The sequence below is a fragment of the Aphis gossypii genome, chromosome X (assembly GCF_020184175.1).
Source record: "Aphis gossypii isolate Hap1 chromosome X, ASM2018417v2, whole genome shotgun sequence".
NCBI classification, from domain to species: Eukaryota; Metazoa; Arthropoda; class Insecta; order Hemiptera; family Aphididae; genus Aphis; species Aphis gossypii.
The window spans coordinates 60,062,194-60,086,118 of NC_065533.1; the positions used below are offsets into that span (position 1 = coordinate 60,062,194).

The 23,925-nt window shown below is 24.2% G+C and overlaps 2 protein-coding genes across 7 annotated transcripts in view; both read left to right on the plus strand.

Annotated features, from left to right (window-relative positions):
- Positions 1-11,944, plus strand: part of LOC114128430 (cyclin-dependent kinase-like 4) — a 40,432-nt gene extending 28,488 nt beyond the window's left edge. For all 5 annotated transcript variants that reach the window (XM_050206370.1, XM_050206368.1, XM_050206371.1 and 2 more), the window contains exons 2-8: positions 273-468; positions 1,212-1,497; positions 1,913-2,020; positions 2,498-2,587; positions 3,676-3,824; positions 10,815-10,958; positions 11,346-11,944. In XM_050206370.1, coding sequence (XP_050062327.1) covers positions 301-468; positions 1,212-1,497; positions 1,913-2,020; positions 2,498-2,587; positions 3,676-3,824; positions 10,815-10,958; positions 11,346-11,471 — 1,071 coding nt within the window. In that variant the 5' untranslated portion in view covers positions 273-300 and the 3' untranslated portion in view covers positions 11,472-11,944. The remainder of the gene's footprint in view (positions 1-272; positions 469-1,211; positions 1,498-1,912; positions 2,021-2,497; positions 2,588-3,675; positions 3,825-10,814; positions 10,959-11,345) is intronic.
- A 6,679-nt stretch (positions 11,945-18,623) lies between these two features.
- Positions 18,624-23,588, plus strand: LOC114128429 (adipocyte plasma membrane-associated protein Hemomucin-like). 2 transcript variants are annotated; one of them, XM_027992943.2, is made up of 9 exons: positions 18,624-18,709; positions 18,781-19,186; positions 19,347-19,450; positions 19,545-19,750; positions 19,965-20,090; positions 21,263-21,431; positions 21,830-21,964; positions 22,047-22,308; positions 22,845-23,588. In XM_027992943.2, exons 2-9 carry the CDS (start codon positions 19,184-19,186, stop codon positions 23,064-23,066), a joined length of 1,227 nt encoding a protein of 408 aa, XP_027848744.1. In that variant the 5' UTR covers positions 18,624-18,709; positions 18,781-19,183; the 3' UTR covers positions 23,067-23,588. The 2 variants fall into 2 exon arrangements, with proteins under 2 accessions (XP_027848744.1, XP_027848745.1); XM_027992944.2 differs by lacking the exon at positions 18,781-19,186 and having other exon boundaries at positions 18,639-18,742.
- The last annotated feature ends 337 nt before the right edge of the window (positions 23,589-23,925 follow it).

The window sequence follows — 23,925 nt, forward strand, 5'->3', positions numbered from 1 at the left end:
AATAAAATATAAATAATTATGAACCATTTATTAAAAATGTATTTTATGAATTTAAAACTTATTCTAAAATAACCAAAAATTAAGCTTAAATAAAAGTTGAAACGGATTATGAACAAATACTTATAAGCAATTAGTTTTAAGATTTTTTTTAAATAATTTATTTGATTGCATTATTATTTTAATGATGGAATAAATAAAAGTTTTTAAACAATATTTTAAAATTAATTATGTCTAAAATTGTTAATCAAATCTACAAATTGTTCACGTTTCAGACATGGATCCAGCTCCAAGTTGAAATTGATGGAACGCTACGAGCGTCTAGGCAAATTGGGTGAAGGGAGTTACGGTATGGTTTTTAAATGCCGAAATCGAGAGAATGGTCACATAGTAGCTATAAAAAAATTTGTTGAATCCGAGGATGATCCATTGATTCGAAAAATTGCTCTACGCGAAATACGCATGTTAAAGGTAAGTCTTAAAAATTATAAGGTGAAAAATTAAAATTACATCATGCACAAGATCACAAGTCCATATTTATACATTTATACAATTATATGTTGTTTCCATAATCATTTAAGTTTCTTTTTTGTTTTGTTTTTATATCAAATATTTAAGTACCTATACCAATAATATTTCTTTTGAACCATTCAAAATAAAACTCATAATATGGTTACCTGGTACCTATTGCATACATACATGTGTAATGAGTTTGTTGATTTTTAACGTATCTTAGAAATAACCAATAACTCTCAAAACTTAAGCCATATAGGTAGTTCCTATAAGTTGAATCATTATTTTGGTAATAAACTTGCTCTTCAATCTGTATAAAACATTTTAAAAAACAAAAAAATTAAAATAAACGGTTTTATATTATATTACAATATCGTTTTATCCATAAAATAAAGGTAAAATATGATTTATGAATAATATAGACATTTATACAAAATATTATGTTATTAAAATGTAGATAGTATATATATTTGTCCATAACAGTATAAAACTGATATTATTATTTATTGATATATTTTCCTATTATAAAAATTGTATTAAGCAGATATGATAATTTTAAATTGAAATTAATTTTTATCATATTATATGTATAATATACTTGCAAGTATAGTTAAAATAAAATAAAATATTCACCATGAAACTGGCAGTTATTATTTTTTTTTAAACATATTACATTAATAGAAAAATAATGGATATTCTAGACATTGAAACATCCAAATCTCGTAAATTTGCTCGAGGTGTTCCGACGCAAACGAAAACTTCATTTGGTGTTTGAGTTTTGTGAGCACACAGTACTCCACGAACTCGAAAGACATCCGTATGGCTGTCCAGAAATATTTACCAAGCAAATTATTTGGCAGACATTACAAGCCGTTGCATATTGTCATCGACACAATTGTATACACAGAGATATAAAACCAGAAAACATATTGCTCACTTCTCAAGGGGTGGTGAAACTTTGTGACTTCGGATTTGCAAGATTAATGAGTCAGTATAATATAATATAATATGATGATGTATTTTAAACGATTAAAATTGATATTTTTGATCGAATAATATAATAGTAAACTATTATTTAAAACTTTGAATATAGGTACCTACCTATATACCTATCTAATTAAAAAAAAAAATGATTTATTCCTATATTTATTTAAATTCATTAATAATTTATATTTTTCACAATAATAAAATTAGAAAATTTGTATGATATATAAAGATTTTACTTGAATTACTTAGTATATATTAATACTTAATAAGACAGATCATTAAAATTAAATTCTCAAAAAATTAAAAAAAAAAAAAAGCTATAATAATTGCTGTTGTTAAAAAATACGTAATTGAATTTTTACTTAATTGATATATGTAACACAATAAATAATTATTAAAAAAAAATGTTTTACAGATCCCGGAGAAAATTATACCGACTATGTGGCTACTAGATGGTATAGATCTCCTGAATTATTAGTAGGTGACACATTGTATGGTCCTTCAGTTGATGTTTGGGCAATTGGTAAATACTAAATGCAATAAATTGTTTACGATAATATAATATAATTATTATCTGATTTATTAATTTAATTATTTAAATATTTTATGTGATCAATGCTTTTGAAAAAAAGTAGTTTTAACTTCCAACTGTAGCGCAATACTATAGGCTATAACGTAGAAACGAAAGTTTATTTTAATACGTTTTTTTCAGAAAAAAGAACGTCATAAGGTAATTTTTGATGTACCAATAATTTATAAGAATATTTTAGATCTAATTAGTCTAAAGATATATATGTTTTTCTGAGTATAGTACGTTGCAAATTTACAAAAAATAAAATACGTCATAATAAGCCAATACTGATTAAATCCAAAAATTTAGATAGCTATTATATTAGTCTTAAGCACTTCAAATAATAAATAAATATAACAAATGTTCATAAAAATTAGTAAAATGTATTGTTGGTTTTTAAAATAGGTATGGGCGTTTAATTGTTTACAGGTTGTGTTGGCGCAGAACTTATAAGAGGAGAAGCTTTGTGGCCAGGAAAATCCGATGTTGACCAACTGTACTTAATAAGATCTACTTTAGGTAAAACAACTTAGTTACCATTTATTTATTAAAAACAAAAATAAAATAATATTGGAAAAAGTTTTCATTTAGTGTGCTTCTTAAATATAATAGTTTGTACTTTACATTCAAAAAGATTATATTCGTCGTAGACACTAGGATAACTTTAATAAAGCCCTGAATTTGTGCTCTTATGAAAATTATAAAAAGGATTCTGCAAATTTGATTCAACATTCTCCAGATCAATGGCTTATTCGTATGAACAATACAGTATATTATATAGTATACACTACACTATACATAGAACTCGTTACAAACTCGTGCATGGTATATTTTATTCATAGAACTTTTTAATACTGATATAGTGATATATTACATTGTATTGCATAACAAATACTGAAATATGATTTAATGACTGAAGTTAATGTCTGTGGAAACTTTTTTTCTGTAAATGTTTGATTTAATTCTATGCGTAATGTTTTGATACTTACAATATATTCAAAATACTTTACGAATACTATTAAGCATAATGCCATAATATTGATTTGCTTTATGTATTATAATTTATAAGACATACGATTTATAATAATTGAATTTTTATCTTATATATCTAAGGATTGAAGTACCTTTTTATTAAAATTACCAACTTCAACATTTTTTTTATCTAGATATACAATTTGTACTAGATTTTTGAAGTATTTGAATACAAATTTCCACTTTTTCAAATTTAGGGCTATGCCCAGCCATCCCAAATATGTACTATACAATCATTTCAAACGATCACCCTACGTATAACCTCTGCACTGTATCTAACTCTTACTATACTTTAACCTCAAACCAAACATTACAGATCTTTTTACTCCAAATTGTTTTCCTATACTAATCCATTAGTATCACAAATCTCATCCAGTGACCAGAACACAACCCATAAATCCCACCCATCGACTCAAAAAAAAATATTGCAGAGATTTATTAACATAAAACCACAAAAGTATCATGTTGGTTACCATCACTGATTGGCCTTCCATTCTCATATTATTATTCATTGTTCAAATGTATAAACATTATGATATTTTCTTATTATTACACTACTTTGACATAAATTTTAGGTGACTTAATAGCAAGACACATGCACATTTTCAAAATGAACGAATTTTTTCGAGGTATGAGTTTACCACAGCCAGAACTTATTGAACCACTAGAAAAAAAATTACCTAAACAAACATTGTCTATTCCACATTTGTTGGACTTTTTAAAGGTAAATATATTTAAATTAATTTAATACTCAATATCGATATTATTAATTTAATTTAATTATATCACGTTAAGTCAAACTCAAATAGTCAAATAGATAATATTAAGTATATATTAAAATCGTCATAATTTTAATTTTTGTTTAGAAATAAATTTGTTGATCATTAAAAATCTAATTTGGTTCGAATATTATAAATTTGAAAATGACTTTTAGATTCTGAATGAAGTGATGAATGTATTGATTTTACAATGATGTGTGTTATGGTTTTTTTTTGTGTGTGTGTGTGTGTGTACAGCATAACTTGTCGAAATAATGCTTCAACTTCAAACTTCAGGGGTAGTTACCGATGACAAAGTGAATATCCTCGGTGCATTATAGAGGTCAAACATTTTCCGACAATTTTCAAAAAAATCGAGAAAAACCAAAAAAAAGTAATGAAAAAACGGAAATTTTTACTCAAAACCAGTTTTCGACACAATTGATTTTTTTTGAGTATTTTTTTTTTCGGAAGTATCGATAAAAATGTCGACTTGAAAATTTAAAACAAGGTTTTTAATGAGTTTTTCTTATTTTAGTTAAAAAAAAATATTGAAAATCGTTAGTCACAATTTTTATTATAAGCGATTATAGTTACATTTTTACGAAATATGTCAAAATCACGAAAATTTGCAAGTAATTTTGTACCTAGTTGAAAAATCATAAAATTTTTTCTGCTTATGTCTAAGGTTCGAAAATTCAACTTTAGGTTTTATAAATAGCTATAAAAAAAACTTTAAACATCATTATAGGAAAAATGTTATGTACGTTTGAATTTTAAATTTCTACGAAATTGCGTAACGATAACGGTTTATCCTCAAACGATTTTAAATATTTGTTATTATTCAAAAAGTATAAATCGCAGATGCTTGAAAATTTCACCAGTTATTTAGATTGGCATTTTAATTATATAATTTTCAAAATATTTTGTTAAAAATAATTCTATTTATAGGCATTTGAAATATTCGTTTTTGTGTAGTTTTTTTATATAAATACCGATAATTTTTTTTTTTGATTGAGTCAAAATACTTAAAAATTTAATACAAAGTTCCTCATAAGTCATTCTTAGAGTGATTTAAAAACTATAAGTATACATAGGTGCAATTTTTTTTATTAGCGTTTGAAGTTTAAATATTGAAAAAAAGTTGTCAAAATCATGAATATTTGCAAATTATTTTAAAGATATTATTTTTATAAAAAATTTTGTATTAGTAGCTAAGAGTTGAAAATTTAATACAACATTTTTTATAAGTTTGGCTTACATTAATTATAAAAGAACTTAAATTTTGGTGTATTCGGGCCATTAAAACAGAAACCACCTTTTTCACCACCCAGTGGAAAATATATCCTAGGCTGACAAATCATTTTTCATATACAATGATATCTATCATTGGATTCAAATTTAATACATCCATTATAGTTACCTACTATACAGCAGAGCGTTACTCACTCGACCACTCTTTTATTTTAGAATTACTTAGCGATTTTTAAAATTATAAAAGGTTAAAAATATTGCTGAGTGTGTACTCATATTCAAAATAAAATGTTAGGTACTTGTAGTCACTCGCGCTACGTTCAATTCTAAAACCAATTCTACTAAAAATAACGATAGTGTTTTCTATATAATTTGACACGAAATTCTTATTTTATGACCATATATATATAATAATTATTTAACTAATATTGTGTATATATATTATGTACTTTTGAATACTAAATCTTTTAAATACGCATTTTCTTTTAACTATGAACATAATATTGATTAAATAAAAAAAATACAGATATGTATCTACATTGAATTATTGATGCACATAAATTGGTGGTAGTGGATTCTTACTGAATACTGATCGACAATTTTCACTTTTGTGTTAATAATCATAATAAATTCTATATAATCTTATTTATTTATCAACCATTTGTATGACAATTTGTCTTGTTCACGAATATTCAAATACGAAAAAATAAATGCATAATGTGGGTCACAAAAACAGACGTAGATACTGGCTAGGTATATTCAATATAACGATATTTTGATAATATTTATATTTAGTAAACATTTCTTAAATATTTAGATTAGACGTTAATTAAAAATGAGTACTATAAATTGCATATGAATATATAATGTTATTTAAGAACTTACTGCTTTATATTATACTGTACTTTTTTTAATTATTATTTCGAAAATTCCACAGTCTATAGTCTATACATATATATATTGTATTTACGTCATACAACAAATACTTATATAGAATATAGATGATTAATGATTATATTTAATTACTTATTTACATTAAAAAAAACTTGATGGTGTGGGGGGAACTTATTAAATTAGGTCTCAATACTTCACCTGAGTGGACACCTACCTTGGTTAACCTGTCTATGTTAAGAACTTAGAGTTTTGGTATTCTATGCAAGGTTAATGAAATTTGAACAATATCTAATGAAGACCTGATAAAAAAAAATGTTAGAGCTATTTGGGTGGTGGTGTTGTCTTTGTTTTTTGTAATATTAATTAAAAATTTTATATAATACTACAAGCATTAACTTTTTTTAAATTTAAAGCCAACGGTATATTTACTATTTTCTAACACTGTAGTTCCTTTTTAAACTGTATCAACAATATTAGTAACCCAGCATCTTTCTAAATACGCTTTTCTAAACTGAAAATAATTAAAAACTATCGTAGAAATAAAAATTTTCAAAATAACTAACTGAATTGGCTGCAACTAATATACAAAAATAAATAGCAATTTTTGAAAAAATAACAAATATTTTTTGCAATTTTTTTCATTATTATTAATTAATAATTTTAATTTTATTATAAAGAAGTGTAATAAATGATTCAGCAATGGTTTTAAGCGACGTGCGTTGACCGAAGTAAAACATTACTTTTGAGCCTAAATTACTCATTTTAAAAATAAACAAATCTATAATTATCTATATTAAATTATACATAATATATTATTATCTACGTTTGTTCGGTTCATAAACCGGACGTTTTACATGCAGTTGTTTAATATTGCACTGTAGATACTAAATAGATATAAAGATATTTTGTCCACTTATCAAAATCATAAATAGAACTACAATTGTCAAATGATCAGAACAAAATTTCTTGATATAAAATTTTGAATTACCAACTAAATTATATTTAAAAATGTATATAATACTCGTATATGCAGAATATGCACTAAAAATTACAAAAAATACTCTGAAAACACCAAAACTGTTATATCAAAAAAAAAAAAAAGCGGGCAAGTGGGTACCGTTCTGCTGTACATAAGGGGGTGGGGTTGACCTCGGACTAGGGTAGGTTAAATTTGAATGCAATGATAGGTATCGTTGTATACGAAAAACGATTCTGAACGGAGATGATTTGTCAGTCTAGGATATAATTTCCAGTGGTTGGTGAAAAAGGTGGTTTATATATTTTATGACCTGAATACAACAAAATTTAAGTTCTTTTATAATAATTGTAAGCTAAAATTATGAAAAACCTTGTATTAAATTTTCAACTCTTAGCTACTTATACAAAAATTTTTATGAAATATACCTACAAAATAATTTGCAAGTATTCATAGTTTTGACGAATTTTTGTCAATATTTGAACTTCAAATGCTAATAAAAAAAAATTGTGCCTATGTATTCTTATAATTTTTTAATCACTATAAGAATAACATATGAGGAACTTTGTATAAAATTTTCAAGTATTTTGATAGGGCCAAAAAAATTTTATCGACCCTTCAAAAAAAATTTTTCAGAAAAATTGAAAATTTCAGTTGTCTATAAATAGCTCAAAAAAAGTCAAAATATTTTGAAATTTAAATCACGTAAAGAAAACGCGAATCTTAATAACTGGTAAAATGTTCAAGTATCTACGACTTATACTTTTTGAATACTAACAAATATCAAAAATCGTTTGAGGCTAAACTGTTATTTAACGCGGTTTTGTAAAAATTTAAATTTCAAACACTCATAAAAATTTTTTGTCTGAATCCGGTAGAGTTTTTTTTACAGATATTTGAAGAAAAATGTATGGAGAACCTTGTACCAAATTTTCAAAACTTAGTTATAAAAGAAAAAAATTTTATGATTTTTCAACTTCAAAACTACTTGCAAATTTTCGCGTTTTCGACAGATTTCGTAAAAATTTGAATTAAAAACGCTTATAAAAAAAAATTGTGACTAACGATTTTTAATTTTTTTAGCTACATTAAAAACAACTCATAAGGAACCTTGTATTAAATTTTCAAATTTTTTTGGTCATCCAAAAATTTTTTATCGACACTTTAAAAAAAATTTCTCAACAAAATCGAAAATTTCAGTGGTCTATAAATAACTCAAAAAAAGTCAACATTTTTTGAAAATTTAACTATATTTGGATACCACTGACATTAACATTTGGTGAAAATTTCAAGTATTTTCAGTGATTAGTTTTTGAATTACAACCATAAAAAAAAAATCGATTTGGTCGAAAACTGGTTTTGCGTAAAAATTGCCGTTTTTCCATCATTTTTTTTTTGTTTTTCTCGATTTTTTTGAAAATTGTTGGAAAATGTTAACTTTTTACCTCTATAATGCACCAAGGATATTCACTTTTACACCGGAAACCACCCCCCATTGTTTGAAATTGGAGCATTATTTCGACTAGCTATGCTGTACACAGACACAAAAACAAAAAAAAAAAAAAAAAAACACACATCATTGTAAAATCAATATATTCTTCACTTCGTTCAGAATGTAAAAACACACATCATTGTAAAATCAATACATTCATCACTTCGTTCAGAATCTAAAATTCGAGTTTTTAATTGAAAAATGTATGTAACGGATTTTGCACTTAAAAAATATTGTCTGGTTATTTTTTTAAAAATAATGCTTTTAAATTCAAATCTAGACTTTGGTAAACGTAATAGGTAGATAAAAAAAAATTATCTCATATTTTGACATTTTATACATTTACACAAATATATATATATTGTGTGTGTGTGTGTCTGTTAATATAGTATAACATGTTTATTAAATATATAGGTCGTATGTATATATTTCAAGCCAGGCAAATAATAAAAATGAAACATTTTGTATTATTTTAAACATTTGACTATATTTACTATTAATTATTTATTGCTGTTTTATATATATAAAAAAAAAAACTATTATTTATTTATATGTAAAAGACGTAGGTGTATGAAATATGTTTAATTTTGTGCCCATCGGTACTATTGTTTTAAAACTTCAATCATAAATATATATATATAGGTAATTACTGATCATAATTAGTACATCTATAGATGTGATAGTACGAGTATAAAAAATGATTGAAAAAGTTATATTATAATTACAAATGTTTGTTAATTTTTACTTATTACTTGTTATTACATGTTATTGTTTGGTGGCATTTGGTGGAACATTTAATTTTTTTTTTAAACATAACTCACAACTCAATATAGATAAGGTTCGCATACAACCAAGTAGGAATCTACCTATAAGCAGTTCCCACGGTGTCTCCGGTTCTAAACTTTAAAAAGTTACCTATGTTAATTTTCCAAGGTAAAACCAATTGCACTTTTATTCTTATGTAATAAGAATATATTATAGTACTCACTACTCAGTGCTCGTACTAGTCGTAATATACTCGTATTATAAGACTATTGGTCATTGGGTATATAATACACTCGTACTATCGTCAACATCTATCATACCTAATAAATAATTAGTAATTAGTAATTACCTATATATATTTATGATTTAAGTCTTAAAACAATAGTATCAATGATGGACACATAATTAAACATATTTTATATACCTACATATTTTACATATTAATAAAATATGATACATAGTTTTTTTTTTTTTTGTTACATAAAATAGCAATAAATAATTAATAGAAAATATAGTTAAATGTTTAAAATACTATAAAATGTTTTATTTTTATTATTTGCCTGGCTTGAATTAATAGGTATTTGACTAAATGTCTAGGTGGATTGTAAAATTTCATAAAAATCAAATTCGTTGACTATATGCCTAGGCATTTAATAAAATACCTGATTTGTCTGTATGCCTAGTGTACCTACTATGTAGAGTGAGTTTTACCAAAAAAATAAATCAACGATAAAATGTTATAAGAATATTTTAAGTGATAATTAATAAGTAAACAAAATTGCCACAAACCACAACAAATTATAAGGAAAATGGGCCTTAGAGTTCCTTATAATTTGCATATCGCATAGGAGATTTACACTTTGTAGCGTCAACGTAGTTAAAGCCATTGAGCTTTAAAGAATATAAATAAAAATAAATTATTTCTGTAGGTACCTTATTAAATTTGAATTATTTGAATCATACCGACAATAATATTTTTAAATACGTTTTATCGTTCATAAAATTCGTCTTTTATGTTTTTATAATATTATTATCACTATAATACTCATTGCCATCCAAGTTTCCTTAAGAGAAACGCTGTGTTGCCTCCGTCTTACACACGTATGACATAGCAAATTTTCGTTCACCAGATTCAAAAGTATGCTGTTAGTTTTGATATTAGAGTGAATTGACCTATTATATAATTTAAAGGTAAGATTATTATCTAGGGCCCCGCGTAGTCTTTTATTGATATAATTATTTTTAAGGAAGTTATGATCTTTTTGAAACTCTATATTTTAAAATGATCATAACTTCCTTAAAAATAATTATATCAATAAAAGACTACGCGGGGCCCTAGATAATAATCTTACCTTTAAATTATATAATAGGTCAATTCACTCTAATATCAAAACTAACAGCATACTTTTGAATCTGGTGAACGAAAATTTGCTATGTTATACGTGTGTAAGACGAAGACAACACATGCGGATACGACGTCCTCTTAACATAAATTGTCTAAAAAATATAGGTATTGTAAAAAATATTATTTATCATAGGTATATTGAATATTTTTTATTATTGTTTTATAATTAGATGTGCTTAGAAAAAGATCCATTAAGACGATGGACATGTGATCAATTGTTACGACACCCTTTTTTCGATAATTTTTCATTCAAGTACCCGGAAGGAGATTTATACGAGTTTGAAAAACTTAAAACATTTCGAGAAAAATCAAAGGTAAGTGATAAATAAATAATTGTGATCTTACCACATATGCATTCTTATTTATATTAAGGAAAACAATTTAGATTAAATTATAATAGTGATAATTACAATAATTAATACAAAAATGTATACCTATAGGTGTTACTATTATAATACTAACAAAATAATATTATAAATAGAAATTAGAATCATCACATTATGTTGTTATTATTATTACTTTTTAAAGTTTTACCATTAATAATACATTTTAAAAATGCTATTTTAAACTGTATATCACAGTAAAAACTTACTGCAGATGACTAGATAAATAGGTATTGGGTATTTATCTTTATATAACCTATTGCTTATATACCTATATTGACTATTGGTGCCTAATCATTTTGTGTTGAACTTTCACAGAATGGACATTACGTGAACATTGCGTCAACGCTGTTTCCACAGATACCGAGCAACAATCAAAGCCCTGACTTGACTCGTCCTTTAAAAGTGGCGCAAAAACATTTCGACCATTTACCAGATATTTAACCAAAGCTATGACAAAAATATTAATATCAGTCATCACATTACAATCATACCTACTACCTATTTATCTAAATTAACTTTACATTACCGAAGGAGATTTCACCTGTTTACCTATTATGTACCTGCTATATGTTGTGAAAAATATATATTATAATATTATGTTCAAAGTTTATTTACTATAATTTATTTCATGTTTTTTTATAAATATATTTTACTCATTATTATTAATTTACATTCTAACATACCAATACATTGGTATATACTTACATTACTAAAAAGGTACCTTATACTCGTATTTTATAATAATATGCTTGTGTACACATTTTAAACATAGATGAACTTTAAAAAATTGTTAACCCATCTTTTACAAAATAATCATAAGAAGTAAGTAAAAAAATATAATACAATATATAATGTAAATGCCTATACCAGTTATGATTATTGAACAATAAACAATAACAACTATATTGAATTTACTTTTTGATTTTATTTATTTAATAATCTGCAGGGTCATGAATGGTGGATAAGGTGGTTGCCTTACAAATTGTTATACCAATACCACTACTTTACTTATCTAAACTTTAAATACCTACTTATATGATGTAAGTTATAACTTAAAAAACTAATAGTCTGAAATTGTATATTTATAGATCGAAATACTCCGAAAATAATCTACTTCAGGGTAAGAAATTAAAATTATAATATGCTGGCATGCTGTTATTCAAAAAAGTAAAAATTAAACAATGATAACAATAAAAAATATTAAAAATATTTATACTTTGACTTGGTTTTATATTGACTGGAAATTATGTACGAAAAATATTTTCAAAAACTTTAATATCTTTTGAAATAATTAGTGTTATTTAATGAAAAAATCACATATTATATTATAATAAGTACATTCGAGGCCACCACATGAATGGAATAATTATATTAAAATATTTAATATTATACATAAATAGGTAGGTGTCAGAAAAAACAGACAAATTAAGTAATTTGTTTTCATCAATAATTTTAATTTTTTTTTTTATAATATATACATAATTTACAGATGCTTACTCTACGATAGTACGGCATTTTTTTTTTTTAACAAAGAAAATAAAATTATTTAAATTTTATTACATTATTTTGAGAAAAATTCAAAATAACCAATTTTCACGTTTAATTTTTAGAAAAATTTGAATGGTAAAAATGTTTATTTAATTCAAGTAAATCTATTTTTACATTAATTAATAACATAATTACATCATCTTATATTAAGTTTTCATTTTTATTTATGGTCTTTCTATTACTATTTCTGAGTATTGCCTATTGGTATTTATTTTTACTTTTATACTAATTTATAACTCCTAATCAAATTTTAAATTCTGAACGGACTGATGAATGTATATTGATTCTACAATGATGTGTGTATTTTTTATTTTTTATCGTTACAGCATAAATTGTCTAAATAATGCTTCAATTTCAAACTTCAAGGGTAGTTTCCGATAGCAAAGTGAATATCCTTGGTGCATTATAGAGGTAAAGTTTTGAAAAAAATCAGAAAAAAACAACAACAAAATCCTAAATGCAGTAACCGGGTATGACTGGAGTAACTGGTTTAAGCGAGAAGTCGGGAAGATGGAATACTTAAGATTATTTAATTTTTATGTGTGAGCAACTGTATACCATTGCTCAGTGAATTTTGATTAGAATTTGAGTGAAGCTCGGCGGATAGAATTATATTATTAACAATCTATAATTTGTTGTAGGTATAGTAAAATAAATAAATAGGTACATCTAAAATACAAAAGTAGTCAAAATATGCTATTATACAATATCATATTTTTTGTTCTTAATTAATATTTGTTTTATATTGTATTTTACATAGTTACACAGCCAATTTGTTATAAATAATTTTAAAAATTAGTAGGTATTTATCAAAAATATTTTTATAATTCTAAAAAAAGCTCAAAAGTCACTCAAATGTTTTGAAAATTTTACCATGTCTAGGTAAGGCTAATATAAGTAAACAACCCAAATTTCAAGTTTTTACGAATGTTTTTAACCAAATTACAACAAAAAACTCCCAAAATTAATAGTCCAAATTCAATATTGTCTAATGTTTATTATATCTTTGGAAATTATAAATAAAATAAGATGTATAATTGTGTATAATGTATAAACAATATACCTACCTACTTACCTATGTAGCTGAGCCGGAGCATATTTACGAGTTCAGCGTCTGAAAGAAAATTAAAAGGCCCACAAATAACTTTTTTTCATAACCGTAAACTCAGCCAAATTATACCAAAATATCTGGGTCTAGATTAACCATACATTTATATCGAATGTATATTGACTAAAAATTTAGAGCCTATTTTACAATATTGCAGAACTTTTTATGACTTACTTATTTTTGTACTTGGTTTTATAATAATATAGGTAATGGGTATACGTACGATATTACGATGGTGTTAATAATATTTCTCGGAACTGTCAGCTACGGTTAACTGCCGACATATAATAATTGATAATTTCTTATAAAATAAATTGAAACCCGACTTTTTGTCTCCATTCTACAAAGTATATATGCAAAACGTTAATATTTTTTTATTCATGAGGTACCTCAGTACACTAGAAAAACAATTTAAAAGCTTTTGTGGTCGCATTACTAAGTAGTTTATATCATTAAATACATTTCATGTTTTTAATTCTGAGAGGAACTATAATAGTGTACCTATTGATTTTATAATATTGTGTTTTTTTTTAGTAAATGATACATTTTTGATTAAATGCTTCGATTTGAAAGTAGTTTTTACAAGCAAATAGGATCTATATTTTAGAATAAAAAAGTCAAAACTCCAGGTACTTTTTCTATAATAGGAAAAAACAAACAAAAAATTAAGAAAAATGAGAATTTTTAAGCTAAACCAAAGGTTGACAAAATTAATTTCTTTATTTTGTAATAATTCAAAAATGAATAATCATAGAAACTTGAAATTTTCACCATGTATTTATATAATTATGGCTTAATTTTCAAAATATATTAACTTTTTTTCTTAATCTTTAAACCTCTAGTCATTCAAATGTATAATATTTTATTTTATGTTAGTTGTTAGGTACAAACTAAAGTTCATAAATTTGTAGTTACATAATCATATCTATTAAAGTCAAGTATCTATAGTAATAAATAAAAAATTACAGATGAAATTGTTGAGCTTTTCAATAAGGATGAAAATTGCAATATTTTCAATGAAATTATATTACTTTTTTTAAAAAAATACAATAATTATTATTATTAATTACAAGTTACTACATAATGTAAATAATTTATTTAAGGAATAATATCGTTATTTATATTATATTTTTCTAAACTTAATTAAAACTCATAAATATCTTGTTAAATCTCATTTCAACAGCTAGCAGCTATAAGTGTCTATATATAGTGTCTTTCCCATAACATGACAATTATATTATAGAAAATCATATTATTTTATCTTACTTTTCGCAGTTGGTTACAAAATTATGTTTAATGTTTAATAATTGATAGAATAATTATAAATTTAGAAAAACTTTTTTCTAAAGAAAGCTTAGAGCTAGCAAAATCTGTGAACTTTTTTTAACTTGGATGAATATAATAGTTTGTGTTTTATATAAACACTTATAACTTATAAGATATGCATTTGATATAAAATAACTTATTTAACTGTCAACTGACTTTAAATAATTATTACATGGTCATATTATTTGAAATATTATTATATTCATATATCAGGATATTTTAAAAATATCAACATCTAGTTTATCAGCAGAAAGTCTGATTGTTAAAGAATAGTCTATCAGCCAACTTTGAATTTGAAAACTTATAAAACCAATAAAATCAAAATTTGTTTCCAAATTTCTATTTATTAGTTTAAGCGGGAATGGCAATTCCAATTTCTTCTTCAACGTGTGAACACTTTTTCTCAGCTATGGGTAGATTAGAAAAATTGATTACGCACCAGTATGGATCAAGAAATATTTACTAAGGTATCTACTCATAACATTGAGAGAGATCTTTCCAACAAAATAGATGGGGAAATTATATTGCAAAAATTGGCATTATCAAACAGCTGACAATTAAATCTTGTTTAATATTAGTGATTACATATATTATTATAATGTATTATATAAATACTTTTAAACATTTATTTTTATTTTCTAACATTAATAATAAAAATTTAAAATAATTGCGATGGAATTTATTACAGTATTTGCAAAACTCCCCACGGATCTGTGTACCATTAATTATTCCAGCACCCCATAAATTCACACCCAATGTGCACCTATGATTATAATAAAATAATTAATGTGTAATATAATATATCGTTATTCGTAGTTTAAATATGTAATTTTATTCAAATTTTAGTTTTAAACACTCATAACAATCAATTAGATTAATATATTCTTTAGATTTTTCTTTTGGTTTCCGTATGAACTACTGAATACATTTTCAATTCATAAAAATTAAAAGAACATTTTTTATGCATTTCTATAGCTACAAAATAATTTGAAAATGTTCAAGCGTTTACGAATATTAAAAAAATCTTATGTTTAAACTTTATAAACAAATATTGTGAATATGTATTGGTTTTACAATGACGTTTATTTCTTTTTCTTTTTTATTCTGTAAACACTTTTTCTCCGCCTAAACTTGCTCAAAAGTACAAGTGTAGCATATTTTCTGAAAGGTGATGTTCTTGAGTAAGTACTTTAAAGAGGTCATTTTTAGATTTTCGAAACGGTACTCAAAATAAAAGCAGTTAAAGGAGAAAAAACGTACAATATCACGATTTTGTAATATTAAATAATATTACGGACGACGTTTTCTACCAGAAATATTGTTTTAAATGAAAAATGACAAGAGACCTTTTTGTTGTATTTTGGATTTTGTTTCTTACGGTTTAAGTTTGGAACATTTTAGCCATTTTTGAGCTATTTATTGACATTTTAATTTTGAGGTTTTTTTTGTTGTAATTCGGTTAGAAACATTCGTAAAAACTTGAAGTTTGGGTTGTTTACTTATATTATCCTTACCTAGACATTGCAGAGTTGGGCGTTATTCGAATGAAGTTTTATCTAAATAATCATTTAGATAAAATTTTATTCGAATAATTTTCAACTACGATTATTCGAATAAAATATTATTTGAATAATTTTCAACTGTTATTTTTCGAATAAAAAATTATTTGACTAAATTTTAAAGATAGGTAGTTATTTTATTTGAGTAAACATAATTGATAATTTTAAAAACTTTTGCTAAGTTTTCAATATTTTAGGTAATTTTTTTAAAAATAGTCTTGTTTGAATTTAAGTTTTTTAAATTGTATATTTAAGTCCTTATAGTGATGTTTAATTACGCCTGTTTAAATTTTGTAAAAAATAATAATTAATAATTAACAATAAGTAAATTTCGTAATAATTACAACAATAATAAATAATAATGACAAAAATGAAAATAAATAATTATAACAAATTTTAAATTATAACTAATTATAAACTATAATGTATAAATAATAATAAAATGTATCAAATAAAAATAGAAAATATAATTTACATAGTGAGAAGAGGCAGCTGCCTTCCCTACTCCCCTAGATTTGCGCCTCTGAAGTACATACATGTACACTTACCAGAAGAATTAATATTATTATTACTACATATTTTATTAATACCTATTATGGGTTGAAATTATTCGAATACATTTATTTATTCGAATAATATAATAATAATAAAAAAAAAATTATTCGATTATCAACCATGTTTACTCAAATAAAATGACCGAATAATATTCGAATAATCATAGTTGAAAATTATTCGAATACATATTTATTCGAATAATTATCTGGGTAAAATTGTGAACAACTCTGTTAGACATGATAAAATTTTCAAAACATTTGAGCGACTTTTGAGCTTTTTCTTTTCTTTTATATTTTTTTTCATTTTTATGATATTTCCTAATTATAAATTATAATTATATAAATTACCTATTTATGTGAATTTTTCTTAAGTTGTACATAAAACGCTTTGTTTATTACCATAAAAACGAATAAAATTGAATAAAAAAGATCCTCTCGTAGTCTCGTCCGCTCAGAATCGTTTTTTATCGAATTAACCTAACCTGTCCGAGGACCGAAGGAACGATGAACAAGCATCCACCACCGCTGACGTACTTTTTTTTCATTTTACTTTTAACAAAAATTATCAACATCAAAAAAAAATATTAATATATAACGTTTGATTAAATGTTCGATCATTTTAAGCAAGCTAAAAATTGTTATCGATAATTACAAAAAAAAAAAAAAAACTAAAACAATGAAAAATTTCAAATTTCTATTCATAGATACCCAACTTAAAATTAATCAAAATATTTTAAATGTTTGATCACGTAGGTATTTTACACATAAAATATATGGTATAGAAGTTTGGTAAAAATTTAAAGAATCTTAGATTAGGTTTAAAAAACGAACAAAAAAATAATAAAATTTATTTTATAGAATACTGGTTTTGTCTAAAAATTCCCAGATTTTTTTTAATTTTTTTATTTTTATTCTACAGATTTTTACCATGAGTAATACTAAGAATTTTTACTTTTGACCACCTATAAAGAAACAATTAAACCCAATTTCCTACCAGAAACCACTTTCACGTTAAAAATGTAAGCTTTTTTACTGTTGTAATGACAGAAAACAGACACATAGATAATTAAAAAAACACACATCCATGTACCTACCTAGTATAAACAGTAATCGCGTTCATCGCTTATCCACTCGAAAAATAGTTTAAGAAAAATAAAATTGATTAGATGTATAATATATTGCCTTCGGTAGTTACATAAATTATCAGTTGAATAAGATAATAAGAAACGGCGCGAAGGTTGTTTTTTTTTTTTGGTTTTTTTAAACCGTTTTGACTAGACAACAGGTTATTATCACTAATTATCAGTATTTTTTTCTTATCACCAGTCGTTACCTACCACAGTAATCACCTTTATTCACATTCTCGGTTTCTTGCAGTAGGTACTTCGAATTTTGAAAGTAATATATACTTACTCCATGTCAAAATGTTTAATTTACTGTTGCGGCCGAATACACCAAGTATGTCCTATAATTTCAACCGATGGAAATTGTCTTAAATCTATTAATTTACTAGGTAAACCAAGCACAAGTTATATAATATGGATCACTGGCAGAGCACAATGATAATTACTACGTGACCTCAAGGTGGTTAGACGGTAGAAAGTAAAAGTGGAAATGGTTATTATTAATATTATTAATGTGTTGTGTGATCGCAGGTACCTCCTACTTATCTAGTCTAAACGTCAAAGGTCTGCAGTTTCTGCCAGCTGGTGTTAGAGCGTATAATACGACGCCGAGCACCGGAGACACGTTTACCGAACGTCATTGATTATGTTTTATGTGTAATCAATTCTAATACCTACCTAATCTAAAATTCGAAATAATAATTTATAGGCATGCATAACATCATTGCTTAACATTTGTGACCTGTATTCGACTTTGACGAGTTATATAACGTAAACATCGGATTTTTTTAATATTTTTTTTTATAATTTATTAATAATTAGCATCCGCCACTACTATATTATTTTCACTGTTGGTGATGCCGCATTTATGACACGATCATAAAAATAACTGCAAATAACAACTAAATTGTATCAAAGACACAACGGCCAAAACATGGTAATTTTAAATTAGGCATCTATATACAACTAAATGACACAACAAAACTACATAATATGAACTGTACCACTGTTGTCTGTCGTCGTTCTTTTATTTTGTTAATAATAATAATAATTATCGTTTGATTTTAATTTTAAATATGTTCTATTTTCCTTTACAGACAATTGCAAACTTACTATTAAAATTTGGTGTTTATTCATCAGCTCTAGTCGGCTTTTTCACCCTGTTGCCTTTAAACCACAACGTCACTTTCACAGAATATACGTAAGTTATTATGCTTTGATAAACTCGTATTGTAAAATATATCATGAGATACTAATTTATTTTTATTATTATTATTTATTGAAACCGTTAATAGTGTCACACCACAAAAGCCTTTCACAGGACCGTTAGCATTAAATGATAAGTTATCAGGCATATCAAAACTTTTTGAAGATCAAATTGTAGGACCTGAAGGTCTGTTGTATTATAACAACACCTTGTATACAACATTGCACTATGGCCATGTTGTTAAAATTGTTAATAATGAAATAGTTCCTGTTGTGAAATTTGGAAAAGTCTGTGGTAAGTAAACTTATTTTATAAATACCTGATAATAATATCGCTTATTGAAAATATAATTTATAAACGTTTAATTCAATTTTTATAACAAAATTATATTAAAATATTTATGATAATTTCTTTACCATACTAATATACCTAATAGGTATATTGAAATTGTATAATTCTATAATAATATTTTAATCCTTTTATTTTAAATTTGATTGATTTGTATTAGATGGATTATATGAAGAACATATTTGTGGACGCCCACTTGGTCTTAATATAGATAAATCAGGATTTTTATATGTAGCTGATGCATATTATGGTGTTTTTAAAGTGAATTTAAATTCAAATCTATATGGTATGTTTAGAAATGATCCTTTATTTTTTTTTTTACTATAAATTACTGTTAACATATTTTTTTTTTTTGCTTTATTCTACAAAAAAATAACAATTATTTTAGTAGGTACCTAGAACATTTTTATTTTAATAAGAATATTAATTTAATTAAATATTTTATGCTATAATATAATATTTGAATATATAAATTCTTTTTTAATAACTTTTCATAATACATTAGTTCATGAACAGTATGAATTATTCATGACTGGACTTTTTTACTTAATAATTTTCTTCTTTTTTTTTTTTTGATATTTATAACACATTATTGTTTGGTGCTAAATTACCATTGACTAATACTTTTTATATCATAACTCATTAGCTTATTAAATATTACCCAAATAAAAATTTACCTTATTCTATATATTAATATAATTTTACAAATGTTTAACGCTCGTAATAATACTCTCATTTAAAATAAAAATGTTGATCGTGTATACTAGAGTTCAAGACTTATCATATTTGCATATTCTTTAATTATGGTTGTAGAATATTCAAAGTAAAATAAAAATTTGTTTTGAGACAACAAATTTTAATACAAAAATGTATATTGCATGTTTAGCCATTTTTTTTAGTTAACGCATATTTTACAAATTTTGTGAATTTAACTGATATTTTTAGCATATTTCCACATTTTCATATTTTATTTAAAAAAAATAATTTTTGATAGCTTACATTTAGCTTATATTATTTTTTTTATTTTTTTGCTGTGAGAAGTTCATCAATATAAATATAGTAAAATTTATTCATAGCAAGGCTATTTTGTTTTAATTTTCTTGCTGTGATGTTGCATAGCACATAATATAATATAAGATAATATTGTTAGCGGGATTTTGCAACTAGGAAAATATTGAATTGTTTCTGTGCATATCACTGCTATTCTCTAAATTAACATTGTAACATATTATTAATATCATATTTATTTTGAAAATACAAAAGGAAAAAATAATTTAGTTTGAGTAATGCTATTTCAAATAACTTAAGTTGCTTTTTTCAGTTATTTTAGATGAATAGTTTTAATGTGACATGTCTCTAAACCTATTAATTTTTATTTCTGTATAACATATATAGTGAGTTTTGAATCAAATTAATAAATATACAATATATGTTTTTTTTTTTATATATATATAATAGGTGCAAAAGAGCAATTAGTTTCAATGGATGAAGTTATTGATGGTGCACAACCTAAATTACCAAATTCGGTCATAGTAGCATCTGATGGTTCTGTGTATTGGACAGACTCTGATACAAACTATAAATTACACGATGGAGTTTATTCATTGTTTGTTGATGGTACCGGAAGGTTAATGAAAATTTTTTCCCTGTATTTCAACAAAAATATGGCATAATTTTTATGACTAAATACCTATTAGGTTTTATTTGAATTATTAGAGGTATTAAACAGTTCAACAAAATGTTATAACAATAAACTAAAAATTGTAAAATTCTGAAATTGTCATATGTAATATATTTACAAATTATGTTTGTCATAACTATGTAACTGGATGGTTATAAAATAACTCAGTGTTACAAACTGTAAATTCTACAAATGCAATGATTTTTCTTATACATAATCACATAGCATTTTGTTGATAATATAGTTTATCAAACTAAGTAAATAATAATACATAATTATATTTAAAAAGCAATTGATAATGATTTTAATATAGAAACAATAAATCAATTTTTTTTTTTTTTTAGACTATTGAAATATGATCCAAAAACTAAAAAAAATACAGTGTTAATGAAAAATCTTCAATTTGCTAATGGTGTTGAATTATCAAATGATGAATCATTCATACTGGTGTCTGAAACTGGAAAATATCGTGTACATAAGTATGTGAGAAACATTTTTTCATCATATCAATATTATATTTGTATATTCTTTGAAAATTAATTAATTAATTTGATTTGTTAGGTATTATTTGAAAGGACCCAAAGCAGGGAAAAGTGAAATATTTATTGATGGTTTACCAGGAATGCCAGATAATATTAAAAGAAATAGCAAAGGGTCATTTTATATTCCATTAGTTAGTACCAGAATGCCAATTTTTGAAAGTATTGGTGAATATCCAACTATTAGAATGATAGCTACCAAATTTCTTGGAATAATTGATTTTACATTGCTAAAGATCAATTCATTCTATCCCAATTTATATTGCAAAAAAGCTATGCATTGGGTAAATACTAAATATATAATATACTTTACATAGATATATTTATTATAATTTATTAACATCTTGTGTTTTATATATATTGTAACATAATATTTATGAAATTGGAGTATTTTTTATTATTATTATTATTATTATTATTATTATTAATATTATACACTCAGTAAAACTATTTCATATTTAAACACAGTTTCAACTTATATCAGTCAAATTGTGTTCAGTTTTATTTAAAATATATTGGTATTTTTTAATATTATATTAATTCATAATTACCTAATTTTGCATTATATTACTTTTAAATTATATGATTTTATAAATTAAACAAACTATGTATTTAAATATTAATTAATTTAATTGACAGTTTTTTAGATTATTAAAAATTTAAATGTTAGTTAATTAAAATATCCACATCATTAATTATTTGTTTGAATGTTTATATATAAAAATACTCATTCAGTACAGTGTGTATGGCCTATTTAGATCCCTATCATTAAAAACAAAAAAAAATGCAAAAAATAAAAATAAATGTTAACTTTTTTCAGATTGGACATTTTGAATCTATGGTATTAATCAAATCAATGACCAAACAACGAGTTTCTATTTTAAAAGTTAATGAAAAAGGCAAACTATTATCGAGTTACCATTCTACAGATGGAAAGGTGTCTGGAATATGTGATATTGAAGTGGTCGGTGATAAACTATATCTAGGATCACCATTCAACCACTTTTTGGGAGTTATTAAACTGCCACAAGGATTTTTATAATTAAATTTTTTTTATTGATAGTTTTGTATCGTATTGCTCAAATATTTTGAAACTGTTAAATTATTTGATTTTGTATAATTTTTAATTCATAAACTCAGACTATGTTACTACATGTTTTTTTTTTAATATTCAAATCAGAAGAATACTTTTATTTTGTTAACTTTAGTTTCTATACAGTGGACTCCACTTTAATTCTCCGTTTTAACTATATTTAAATATTTTATTGTATTAACAAATTCCATTCAAATCGAACTATTTTATTCAAATTTTAATAAGAACTTGTATACTATATAATGTAATTCTATACCATCTTACAATACTGATTTAAGACTTTTGTTTGATTTTATTCTATAAAAACTTTTTTTAAGTTCTGATTTTAATAACATCCAGTCATAAAAAATAGATACTTAATTCATAAACAGACTATAATTCATACTATGTAGTCTGAACCTTGAAATTTATCAAATAATACATTTTTTGTTGTTTATTTTGTGAAAATACATTTTTTTAAATTGTTGTTCATCGTTTCTTCCAATTATTTATTTACGTGTAATGTGTAATTAATATAACTATATTGGATGATACACGTAAAAGTATTAATAACTACATTTCTGAATATCTATTTGACATAGTTTAAGTGATTAGATAATAAACAGAAAAACATAACATATTCTAACATATTTTTTGATTTTAATTAATTTAAATCTCAAAAAATTAAATTTCTCTTTCAGGCATATTTTATGATTATAATTTATTATAAGTCAGTAGCCATTAATATTAAATTGCTATGCTGTTTAATATTTTTGTTTATTTAATATTTAAGGTAAATAGCCAATGTTAATTGTAATTCATAAGTTAT

Coding starts and splice junctions, on each gene's coding strand:
- LOC114128429 (XM_027992943.2), top strand. Junction 19,751..19,964: donor GAAATTTGGAAAAGTCTGTG/GTAAGTAAACTT, acceptor GATTTGTATTAG/ATGGATTATATGAAGAACAT. Junction 21,965..22,046: donor GGAAAATATCGTGTACATAA/GTATGTGAGAAA, acceptor TTGATTTGTTAG/GTATTATTTGAAAGGACCCA.